The sequence below is a fragment of the Pyrus communis genome, chromosome 6, assembly GCF_963583255.1.
Source record: "Pyrus communis chromosome 6, drPyrComm1.1, whole genome shotgun sequence".
Taxonomy (NCBI): Eukaryota; Viridiplantae; Streptophyta; class Magnoliopsida; order Rosales; family Rosaceae; genus Pyrus; species Pyrus communis.
In genome coordinates, this window is record NC_084808.1 from 23,379,419 (window position 1) to 23,391,559 (window position 12,141).

The 12,141-nt window shown below is 39.9% G+C and overlaps 1 protein-coding gene and 2 pseudogenes across 1 annotated transcript; all 3 read right to left on the bottom strand.

The window, feature by feature from the left end:
- Positions 1-330: 330 nt before the first annotated feature.
- Positions 331-2,298, bottom strand: LOC137736265 (geraniol 8-hydroxylase-like; annotated as a pseudogene).
- A 682-nt stretch (positions 2,299-2,980) lies between these two features.
- Positions 2,981-4,707, bottom strand: LOC137735878 (geraniol 8-hydroxylase-like). Its single transcript, XM_068475231.1, has 2 exons — positions 3,817-4,707; positions 2,981-3,670 (listed from the first exon to the last, which is right to left on the bottom strand). The coding sequence occupies exons 1-2, from the start codon at positions 4,705-4,707 to the stop codon at positions 3,053-3,055; spliced, it is 1,509 nt and encodes a 502-aa protein (XP_068331332.1). The 3' UTR covers positions 2,981-3,052.
- A 3,847-nt stretch (positions 4,708-8,554) lies between these two features.
- LOC137736266 (geraniol 8-hydroxylase-like) lies at positions 8,555-10,876 on the bottom strand (annotated as a pseudogene).
- Positions 10,877-12,141: the final 1,265 nt, after the last annotated feature.

Sequence of the window (12,141 nt, forward strand, 5' to 3'; positions counted from 1 at the left end):
AAGGAAGAATCTCTGTCTCTCTTGTGTGTCTTGGGCATGCGAGTGACATGGCATCGAAGTCTCAACTCGAGAATCTTTCCACCAGAAGGGAGTGAAAGATATGAGTAGCTTACTGCTTACCTGCCATAACTGAGTTTCTGTCGGCGAAGAGTCATCAGTGAGTTCTGTGCTGGTGGGAGAAAAAAAAAATGTTCTCTTTTTCTTCTGTACTTTGTTTATCCGATCCCTAACTGCATGAATAAACTCATTAAGCATGAGTTGGTTTGAAACATGTTTCTTGGTGTAATCTCGTATTCAACTGCTTTGTGTGATCAAAACCGCTGATTAGACTCACTTTTTCAGAATTGCAGCAACAACAACATCATTTGCAGCAAGCAAAGCTGGGGATGTCTGCATTCGTGCAAGTACCGCCATATTCAACCATCAATTGGTCAGTTTTGTGACAATAATTCGAAGTTAAATCTTGGGGAATTAGAAACCTCAAAACATTTTTGCTACCTGCATTATGAAAATTCAAGGTGCACGTTACATTCAACGCTGGAAGTAAATGCAAATATCGTACTTCACCCAACTCCAATTGTGTTAGAACTGTGAGCATCACCTGCCAAAACAAATACAATCAATAAATCATTTTAGTGCATGACCTCTTCTTTCATATCAAACTTGCGAGGTGCAGTTTACCAATGAACAAATTTTCCCACGCGATTTCTCATCACCGGTGAATACTTGACAGTTGATAGAGGAATTTGTTTACCATATATTCATCTGCTCCATCACTGAAAGTGAGAACACAATACATAAAACTGTGAACATTCTAAACCTATGCAAGCCTTTGAGAAAATTGAATTAACAGAAGATGTTACATATTTAACTACCTAAACATAAGACTGCGGAGTTTGAAATATGTGCTCTCATCATAACAAAGATGGCAATTGGACAACCTCCCATCCCGTCTCGTCCAATCTCCTACACAATTTTTACCATTCATTTTGTTAACAAATCTAATATGAAGAAGCTTTTGAAAAAATACAGTGGTTTTGAAGAATCTTCCACCTGCACATACTCCTCCAAGCTTTCTGGCAAGGTGTTATGAATCACCTGAAAAAGATGATACCGCTGAGGTGACTCTAGTTAGCATTTTACGATAATGTTGTTAGATTTTTATCATTCCTACTTATTACAATATCAAATTAGAAAGAATTTGGCACAGCTCTTATAGGCTGAGCCATCTGCAAGGTGAGGCCGGCCAACTTCTTCATGTTCATGTTGTCTGGTACAACCCCATCTTCCAGCTTCCAGTCAAATGAGTTGACAAGTGAAAAATGTATGAATGGGATCGTAAATTGTACTGAACGAGTCAAAATTCAAAACTAAAATGGTTATTAGACATGCTGTAAAGTAGTGAATGGTTAGAAGGTAACAAACAAACCAGAAGCTTATGTTTAATTTGTAGCCTGTCCATATCCTCATTGCTCACTTCACTGATGGTCAAGAGAGAATCCAACATATCATTACTTGTGACATAATCATTCGATTTTCTCGATTCCCACCTTTGTGTAATAATTTGATCAAAGAGCCGATCCATCTTGCGGAAACGATTAGGGGGTCAAGTATCCTAAGCAGAGGAAAATAGTCCCCAAAGTTTGACTTCTCTGTCTCTTCCATTATACTCCACACCATGTCCTTGAACTCTCTAGCCACCTCACTCCTCGGTTCAGCTAAATCGATCGAGAAAATGGTATGCGAAAACAAATTGAGCGTGGTTTTGAAACCAGGCCTTTCAATTTCTACCACCTTACCTTTCACAACGCTTTCATTGACGTCGGCTATGAGCTCCTGCACTTTTAGGTGACCAATGGCTTGGTTGGCATCAAGGATTTTCATGGCAAACAATTGGTTGTTGCATATTTTGCGGAGGTTTCTCCATTTCGCGGACAACAGTGTCCAGGGCAAGCTGTCCTGGTGAAGGCCGCATGCTTGGATTGCGTCATGGATGGTTCGGTTGCACAAGAATTTGTCTTGGGTTTGGAGGACTCCTTTGGCCACGGTTGATGAAGATACTACAACCGTGGTTTTTTGTCCGAGTTGCAGGTCAATGACAGGGCCACAGCGTTGTGCAAGGTTAGTGAGAGAGAGATGGGGTTTATTGCCAAGCTGTAAGAGGTTGCCAGTGACGGGAAATGGCTTTGGCCGAGGTGGAAGAACAAGCCTTTTGGGGCCGGATATGAAAGCTTGAATCGATAAATACAAGAGAAAGTAAAGACATGGGATTAAGATACAAGAACTCAACAAATCCATCTCTGATCAGTGTCTAAGTGCAGACTCACCAATTGACACAAAACTTGAATTTACACCTTTTCCCTTTGTAGTTGAAACTTAAAACTTAGAGAGAGGCTACAAAAGTTTTTTATATTCAGGTATGAGATACATGCACTCCCATTGTCTCAGCTGTTTCATTAGTACAGAACGCTAAAGTAACAGTATACCAATTGTTGGAAAAATTAATTAGTGGTGAGATAAGGATTAGGTTCCTTTCCTAATATGATTAGATTGCTTTCCTAATCTTCTAAGGTTTGACATTAGTTTCCTATTTGTTGTAGATGTGTCATCACAAGTGTTATCCATTACCCTCCAGCAAACCCTTCGTTGACATGTCAGCCAGTTGGTCAGTGCTAGAGACATGGTGGAGGATCAAATCCTTCCTCTGAACACGCTCCCGTACTAAATGGACATCAACCTCTACATGTTTGGTATGGTCATGAAAAACTAGATTGTGCGTGACAATAAAATATTACTATTGGTATTACTTTGTTCGATATTAAGGATATCTCAAGTTTGAATTTCTCCTTCTACTTATAATAGTAAAGCGTACCTAAAATAAGAAGAAAAGAAAACTTCCATTGGCAAAATGAGGCTTTATTCTCCCTTTGCTACAATATTTGGTATATTTGGGTTATTTTACATAAGCCTTGCCGTATCTTTTAATCCAAACAAAAAAAAACACCCACATAAATATAAAATTACAAGTTAAAAGTTAATACTATTAACCATATCAAATTAGGACTTTTTTCGGCACAGCTCTTAGAGGATGAGCCATCTCTAAGGTGATGCCAAACTTCTCCTCCATGTTCATGTTCTCTGGTGTAACTTCATCTTCAAGCTTCCAATCAAATGAGTTAATAAGTGAACCCAGCATCAAGTGTAGCATCCGCATCGCCAATGGCAGGCCTGGACATATTCTCCTCCCTCCACCAAACGGAATAAGCTCAAAATTCTTGCCTAAAACATCGATTTGATGATCTAATCCGAAAAACCTCTCCGGTGCAAATGAGGTTGGGTTGTCCCAAATGAAGGGGTCTCTGCCTATAGCCCATGCATTGACCAGCACTTGTGCACCCTTTGGGACAACGTACCCGCAAATTTCCACATCTTGTTTGGCTTTTCGAGGGATTAGAAATGGAACGGCCGGGTGCAACCGGAAGGTCTCTTTGATTATTGCTTGTAAGTAAGGGAGTCGAGCAATGTCCGATTCCTCAACTGGTTTTCCTTTGCCAATGACTTGCTCTAGTTCCTCATGCGCTTTCGACAGTTTTTCCGGGTTGCGTAGTAGTTCAGCCATTGCCCATTCCAGTGTGGCTGAAGTTGTATCCGTGCCCGCAACAAATAGAGCCTATATATACACATATTGCAGCAATACAACAATTAAATAATGGAATCCCAAATTTTAATGAACAAAATGATAACTGAAAAACCAAAATGATTATCAAACGAACCCTAAAATATCAAATATGAGTTGCTTGAAATCAGAAAACTGACCACAAACAGATGTTCAATCAAGAGCTTGTCCATATCCTCATTACTCACTTCACTGATGTCCAAGAGAGAATCCAACATATCATAACTTGTGACATAATCGTTCGATTTTCTTAATTCTAACCTTTGCGTAATCATTCGATCAAAAAGCAAATCAATCTTGAGGAAATGCTTGATAATGCGCCGTCGAATGCCTTGGGGGTCAAGTTTCTTAAGCACAGGAAAATAGTCCCCCAAGTTTGGCTTCCCTGACTCTTCCATCAAACCCCACACAATCTCCTTGAACTCTCTGCCCATCTCACTGCTCGGGTCAGCTAAATCTACCGAGAAAACAGTACGCGACAGCAGATTGACTGTCGTCTTAAAAGCGGCCCTCCCAATTTCTACCGCCTTACCTTTCACAATGCTTTCATTGATATCCGCGACGAGCTCCTGCACTTTCAGGTGACGGTTGGCTTGGTTGGCATCAAGGACTTTCGTTGCAAACAATTGGTTGTTGCATATTTTACGGAGGTTTCTCCATTTCTCTGACACCGGTATCCAGGGCAAGCTGTCCTGGCGGAGGTCGCAAGCTTGAACTGCGTCAGGGACGGTTCGGTTGCACAAGAACTGGTCGTGGGTTCGGAGGACCTCTTTTGCCATGGTTGATGAAGAAACTACAACCGTGGTTACTTGTCCGAGTTGCAAAGAAATAATGGGGCCGTAGCGTTTTGAAAGGTTAGTGAGAGAGAGATGGGGTTTGTTGCCGAGCTCCAAGAGATTACCAATGATGGGAAATGGCTTTGGTCCAGGTGGAAGCAGAAGCCTTTTGGGATCGGATCTGAAAGCTTGAGCTGAGAAATACAAGAGAGAGAGAAGACATGGGATTATCAAGCAATAACTCAAGAAATCCATCTGTGAGTCGAGACACAACTTGAATCTACAACCTTCTCTCTTTTTAGTTGAAAATTTGAGAGGGAGCCAACTAGTAGAGAGAGACGTGTTGCTGTAATCAATGCGCCCTTGTGCTTATTTTTTATCTTGGCAAGTGGTTCCTTCTAATTTGTTTATGTATGTGCAGTGATCCGGATCTTTTTTTCCTAATCCATCAAGTCTGAGGATCCGGATTATTAAAATTTGATCAAACGGCTACATATAGAGGTCCACTTTAAAAGTTATAATAATTTTAGCTGTTGGATCAAATTTCAATAACCCTAATCCCTAAACTTGGTAGATTAGAAGGAAGGGATCTGGAGAAGATTCATTTTCGGTTGTCGAATATTCTGCACGGGAAAAGGACTGTGGCTTCTCTCTGATCACTCTAACAACGCGACACTTGTCCATCAACCTGCACACCTTAACTGTATTAACTCCTCTGTCATCTCCTAAGTTTGTAAAATGAACCGACAAAAAAGCCATGAGGCTGCTGCGAGTGGGAGTGTAAATTGGAGCGTCTGGTGAATGTATATTGGAGCAGCAACTTGGCTGCCGGCGTTTTCCATCCCAGATACAAGACAAACCAAAGGACACAAAAAATCTACGTAAGTAGAAAAATTGGACAAAGTCCATTATTTACTGGTTTACAACAAATCAATCAAACTCAAAAACAAAAAAAATGCAAAAAGCATGAACCTTGATTCAAAAGAATAAATCATTTCTAGTCATGTACGCAAGTTTCACACAAAGCTTGAGTACTGCGCAAATAATAATTTTCTCGTTTATTTTAATTTTTAATTTTGCGCATTGCGTTTGAGTTGAAAAAAAATAGGTCTACCCAACCCAAACCAGAGTAAACTCCAATGTCCGATCTGAATACTTCAAGACTCCGGTCGTCAATGGTCACATTGGTCAGAGATAAATCTTAGATGTCGTCGGGTTGACTTACATCAACAACCAAGAAGGTCTTCTCTTGTAAATCCCAAAAGAAATCATAAGACAAACATATACTGATTATGCGGCTTCGTCGACGTCAGCAAGAAGGGGAGTTGGCAAGACAAATGCTAGAGATGATTGATTTATTGATTTTTTTTTTCGTATTTGGGAGATAACAAAGAAGTTAACACAGTTAACGTGCATAAGTAAGTGGACAAATGTCGCGTTTCTAGAGAAGCTGCCGAGAGCCACAACCCATAAGATTTGAAATCTGATAAGAGTAATACAAGGTAAACTAAATTTAGAAACTAAATGATGTGTCACCAATAAGAAATAAGCACGTTAATCAACACTTGAGTAATAATCCAATAATTAACTCTCATGTCATTTAGATTACAAAATTTAGTCTACACATTTAGTCTTTCTAGCATTACCCATCTGATAAGGGTACCCACAAAATTGACCCAAGAAAAATAGGATACCTTTCAAAATGGTTTAGTTTTACTTATATTATGCTTTCTGGAATTCTATTTAGTCTCACTTTACTCATTGAAACTTAAAAGTCATCACTTTGCTTACTGGAACTCGATTTCGATCTCACTTTGCCCCCTGAAACTTAAATGACACGCCCTGATCTCGATGTTTGTGGGACATCGGGATGGTCACGTGCTGGCCGACACCCGAAGGTGACGCAAGCCATTTACGAATTCAAATGCTGAGAACATGTGTTCACATGCATGTAAATTTCGCTAGAATACTAATATAATAAAAAAAATTTCAATTGCAACAATGAAAACATAATGATAGTGCATGACATGTTCAGAGCATACATCTAGTACAGAGTACAAGCAGAATGTAAGATAGAGAAGTGCTATTACAATAGATGTTAAGCAGAGAGAATAGCATGATGTCACAGGTCGGGGAAAGCATTGTAGTGCGAGTCGTAATCCTCGCTCCTATGTCCTGAGGGGGCACAAAACAAACATGAGTGTACCAAGTTGATATATATATAAAATACTGAAACAGTTATCAACATACTAACCCCCAAAGTTTTATGAAAACTCAATAGCATAATCAGTAATAAGTTTTTCTGAAAACCCTAGCATGCCATAAACCTTTCCAGAAACATATCTCATATACAGTGGGCTAAATAGTGATATCTAGTAACGATATATCCTGGCCCAATGTTAGCTCCATGTCTCTGCGCCCGTAGCCAGAGATTATTTCTCCTGGCCCAATGCTAGCTCTATGTCTCTCGGCCCGAAGCCAGAGATTATTTCTCCTGGCCTGCAACCAACAACCATAATCCTCGCCCTTGGCGGTATAGTGACCACTAGATAAGCACAAAACCATTGAACATAGACTTTCCAAACATATATTTATATATATATATATATATATATATATATATATATATATCTCAAAAACATCTTCATAGTATAAAGTCATCTATCATCTATACTATAAAGAAGTGTGCAAAAGCATGTTCATAAGCAGTATAATTCATTCATCATCTATACTACAAAAAACATGAGTTCGATAAAATAGTATAAAACTCACAAATCCAGTCAAATAGTATCGCATCAAAAGAAAATTGAATTTTCAAACATTGTATAACATATTTAAAAAAATAGCAAAAAAAATTCCTGGGTTTCATCTCTCCGATTCCGACCCCTCTTTCCCATTTCTCTCTAATCTTTGTCCATACATTGATTCATTCTCTCGCCATCTCTAGCCACCTTATCATTAATTCCATTGGTTTTGCTTTTTCCTATGTTCTTATGCAATTAATGGAGGTGGCTGATGAAGAGAAGATGATTTTTTGTTCTTTTTTACTATTAATTTATTTCAGAGAAAATTTGACATATTACTAATTATGAATTTTAAATAAATGAACTTATTCTAAAAACAAGGCAATGTAGAGCGAATTTTGAGTTTTAAGGAGTAAAAAGACGAGTTTTGAGTTTCGGAGAACAAAGTGGGATCAAAATCGAGTTATAGGGAGTAAATTGGCTTTTGAGTTTCATGAAGCAAAGTGTATTAAAATCGAGGTTGCTGTTTTCAACAGTTAACTCTATCGGGGTTGCTTAATTTCATCGATGGGCTGTGGTCAAGCTGCGGAGATGAGAGGAGAAACTAGATACTGCATTGTTGAGACCAGTGCGCATGGATATGCACATTCACATGCCCTACTGCACACCAAGTGGATTCAAGATCCTTGCTTCTAACTACCTTGGAACAAAAACTCACCATCTCTTCGACGAAATTGAAGAATTCTTAAAGCAGTTGGAGGTGACTCCTGCAGAGATTGCAGTTGATGAAAAGGGTAGATGCCGATAAGGACTTGTTGCATTCCTCAAAGAACAAGAAAACCATGAACTGCAATGCAGAAGCCAAGATTGAAGAAACAAAAGAAGACAACGAATAAGAGAAATAATGCTTGGAATACAAGTAATAATTCTAAATTATTAATGTGCAATACAAACCAATTGGATTTCCTTCTGTCGCTAACATAAAATGTGAAACCCAGAAGAAAGAAAAAAAAAGTTATCAAACGAGCTCTATGAACTTTTGAGTAACAAGAAAATCCAATAAGATTCGGTCTTAAGTAAACCCTTTTATCTTTTTGATAACCTCTAACTTTAGTCAAAGAATAACTCGTTGGCGCCAGAGGGAAATATCAAGTTCAACGACAAAAATTAGCAACAACACCAACAAAAGGGATTAGGATTTTGTTGTTGAAAGAATAACTCGTTGACTTTCTTTCTTTCTAATCTAATTCTCTTTTTGCTACAACAAATATTGTGTTATTTCACTGGTGCATCTCTTAATCCAAAAACAGCCACATAAATAAAAAATTTACAAATTAAAAGTTAATACAATTACCATATCAGATAAGGACTTTTGGCATAGCTCTTAGAGGATGAGCCATCCGTAAGGTGAGGCCAAACTTCTCCTCCATGTTCATGTTCTCTGATATAACACCATCTTCAAGCTTCCAAATAAATGAGTTAATAAGTGAACCCAAAATCAAGTATAGCATCCGCATCGCCAATGGCAGCCCTGGACATATTCTCCTCCCGCCACCAAATGGAATAAGCTCAAAATTCTTGCCTAAAACATCGATTTGATCATCTAATCTGAAAAACCTCTCCGGTGCAAATGAGGTCGGGTTGTCCCCAATGCAGGGGTCTCTGCCTATAGCCCATGCATTGACCAGCACTTGTGCACCCTTTGGGACAATGTACCCGCAAATTTACATGTCATGTTTGGCCTTTCGAGGGAGTAGTAATGGTGCAGCCGGATGCAACCGGAGGGTCTCTTTGATTATTGCTTGTAAGTAAGGGAGTCTAGCAATGTCCGATTCTTCAACTGGTTTTCCCTTGCCAATAACTTGATCTAGTTCCTCTTGCGCTTTCGACAGTTTTTCTGGGTTGCGTAGTAGTTCAACCATTGCCCATTCCAGCGTGGTTGAAGTTGTATCCGTGCCCGCAATGAATAGAGACTATATAAAAACATATTGCAGCAATACAATGATTAAATATTGGAATTGTAAATTTTAATGAATAGAATGATAAACCAAAATGATTATCAAGGGCATCGTAAAATATTGAATCTGAGTTGTTAGAAAGTAGAAAACTGACCTGAAGCAGATGTTCAACCAAGAGCTTGTCCATATCCTCATTGCTCCCTTCATCGATGTTCAAGAGAGAATCCATCATATCATTATTTGTGACATCATCGTTCGATTTTCTCAATTCTAACCTTTGCGTGATCATTCGATCAAAAAGTGAATCAATCTTGAGAAAATGTTTGATCATGCGCCCTCGAATGCCTTGGGGGTCAAGTTTCCTAAGCAGAGGAAAATAGTCCCCCAAGTTTGGCTTCCCTGCCTCTTCCATCAAACCCCACACAATCTCCTTGAACTCTCCGCCCATCTCACTGCTCGGGTCAGCTAAATCAACGGAGAAAACAGTACGCGACAGCAGATTGAGCGTCGTCTTAAGGGCATCCCTCTTAATTATTACCACCTTACCTTTCACAACGCTTTCATTGACATCGGCGACGAGCTCCTGCACTTTTAGGTAACGGTTGGCTTGGTTGGCGTCAAGGACTTTCGTTGCAAACAATTGGTTGTTGCATATTTTATGGAGGTTTCTCCATTTATCTGACGCGGGTATCCAGGGCAAGTTGTCTTGGCGAAGGTCGCAAGCTTACATTGCGTCCGGGATGGTTCGGTTGCACAAGAACTGGTCGTGGGTTTGGAGTACCTCTTTTTCCACGGTTGATGAAGAAACTACAACCGTGGTTATTTGGCCTGACGCTAGGCCTTTAGCCTGTTCACTTGTTCGAGGGGCTGTAAGATAAGGGAGTCTTGAGTGAAGTCAGGCACCATTAGAATGTTTCTTCGTAAGTTTCCCTCATCCCTTGGAAGTAGGAAAATTTGGTCAAAGGCATGTGGCCTTTCCCTAAATTCGCCGTACTCGCTTCCATGACGTGCCCATTGGAAATCCTTCGAGTCTCCTACACCTTCTTATCCCTCCAAGGCTTGTCATTCTTTTCTTGGAATGAGGGCTGGCCTACATTATGGTAGGGGACTGAGCCCTTCGATGACTTTTGGGTCTTTGATCCTTGAGCTTATGTGGATGGGATTTTCTCGATGCTGTCTCAAGAAGTCTCAACAGTTGTGATAAACAGCCTTCGATTCTTCCACTCTTTCTGTAAGGAGGTGTCTCTCCACTTCTCATGCTTTGAGTCGAAGCAGTTAGGTTAAGAGAAGTCTCGTGTTGATCAACACATTGATGGGTAGTTCACTCCTTATTAGAAGTATCCATGTTAAAGACCGGTGACCTTCATGTTGGGGGGCACGCATATGATGGTTAAGAGAAGTTGAAGCAGTTGGGTTAAGAGAAGTCTCGCGTTGATCAACACATTGATGGGTAGTTCACTCCTCATTAGAAGTATCCATGTTGAAGACCGGTGACCCTTCATGTTAGGGGGCGCACATATGATGGTTACCATTCACAGGGGCGATGAAATTGTGAGATTGAGTTTGCCTAGCCTCGTGGAGCATCTCGAAAAGTTTCTCATACTGTTCTTGGAGGATCTTATTCTTCATTGCCATCTTGTTATTTTGAGCCTCAAGCTCTTCGACCTTAGCCTGAAGAGCAAACTTTTTTCTTTCCTTCCTTCGCTGTCTCACACTAGGCATGAGGGGGTGTCATTCTGCGTGTTGTGGCTTCCTTCGCTTACCATGTTGGAGAGGGATACCTGATCAAATGAGAGTGTACAAACGATGGAAACTAGCTTGACAAAGCTGGAGAAAGTAGAAATAAGTGTCATTCCCACAGACGACGCTAAATGTTGATGCACAAAATCAGTGAAGACTTTGAAATAACGTAAAGTGTCAAGTTTATGACCTTCGCTCGGTTGCTCCGGTCAGTAGTGATGATAAATATGTAAAGAGATAGGGAAGCAAACACAAGATGTACGTGGTTCACCCTAAGTTTGGCTACATTCATGGAGTAGAGAAGTTCTCATTAATAGTGAAAGGTTTACACAAATACATAGGTTCAAGCATAATCATCATTAGTGAGTTCTAATGAGTAGTTTAAGTACAATAATGACATTAGGGATTCATTGTAGGAGAATAGTCTTCTTTTATAGTTTAGGAGAGTCTCTAGCTTTTGTCCGCGGTCGATGTGGGACTCTATGAGCTTTATTCTGACATTGACATGTGTGGTGCTGTGATTGGCCTCCTAGTTGGAGGGAAACTCTTGTGCTTCAGCGAGGGTGCCTCAGCATAAACCCCTCAATGGATCCTTGAAGGTGTGAAGTTGACCGGTACTTGGTAGTTTCAGGATTGGTCAAGTATGGTACAAACATTATCCATTATCCTCCAGAAGTCCTTCGTTAACATGTGAGCCAGCTGATATGTGCTAAAGACCTGATGGAGGAGCAAATCCCTCATCAGAACACACTGTATGAAATGGACATCGACCTACACCTGTTTGGTACGATCATAAAAAGCTGGATTGTGCGTGAAAGCAAAAGCTTCAATATTGTTACACCAAATAATAGGTGGCTAATCAAATATATATTTGTGTTATTTTACATTAGTCTTGTTGCATATTTTAATCCAAAAACAACCACAAAAATATAAAATTACAAATTAAAAGTTAATACTATTACCATATCAAATTAGAAGGACTTTCGGCACAACTCTTAGAGGATGAGCCATCTGTAAGATGAGGCCAAACTTCTCCTCCATGTTCATATTCTCTGGTACAACTCCATCTTCAAGCTTCCAATCAAATGAGTTAATAAGTGAACCCAACATCAAGTGCAGCATCCGCATAGCCAATGGCAGCCCCGGACATATTCTTCTCCCGCCACCAAACGGAATAAGCTCAAAATTCTTGCCTGAAACATCGATTTGATCATCTAATCCCAAAAACCTCTCCGGTGCAAATGAGG

Bases quoted from the DNA above. Each gene is read 5' to 3' on its own strand.
- LOC137735878 (XM_068475231.1), bottom strand. From the start codon at position 4,707: ATGGATTTCTTGAGTTATTGCTTGATAATCCCATGTCTTCTCTCTCTC. The intron at 3,671-3,816 runs GTCAGTTTTCTG...GTGTATATATAG, and splicing joins TGATTGAACATCTGTTTGTG to GCTCTATTTGTTGCGGGCAC.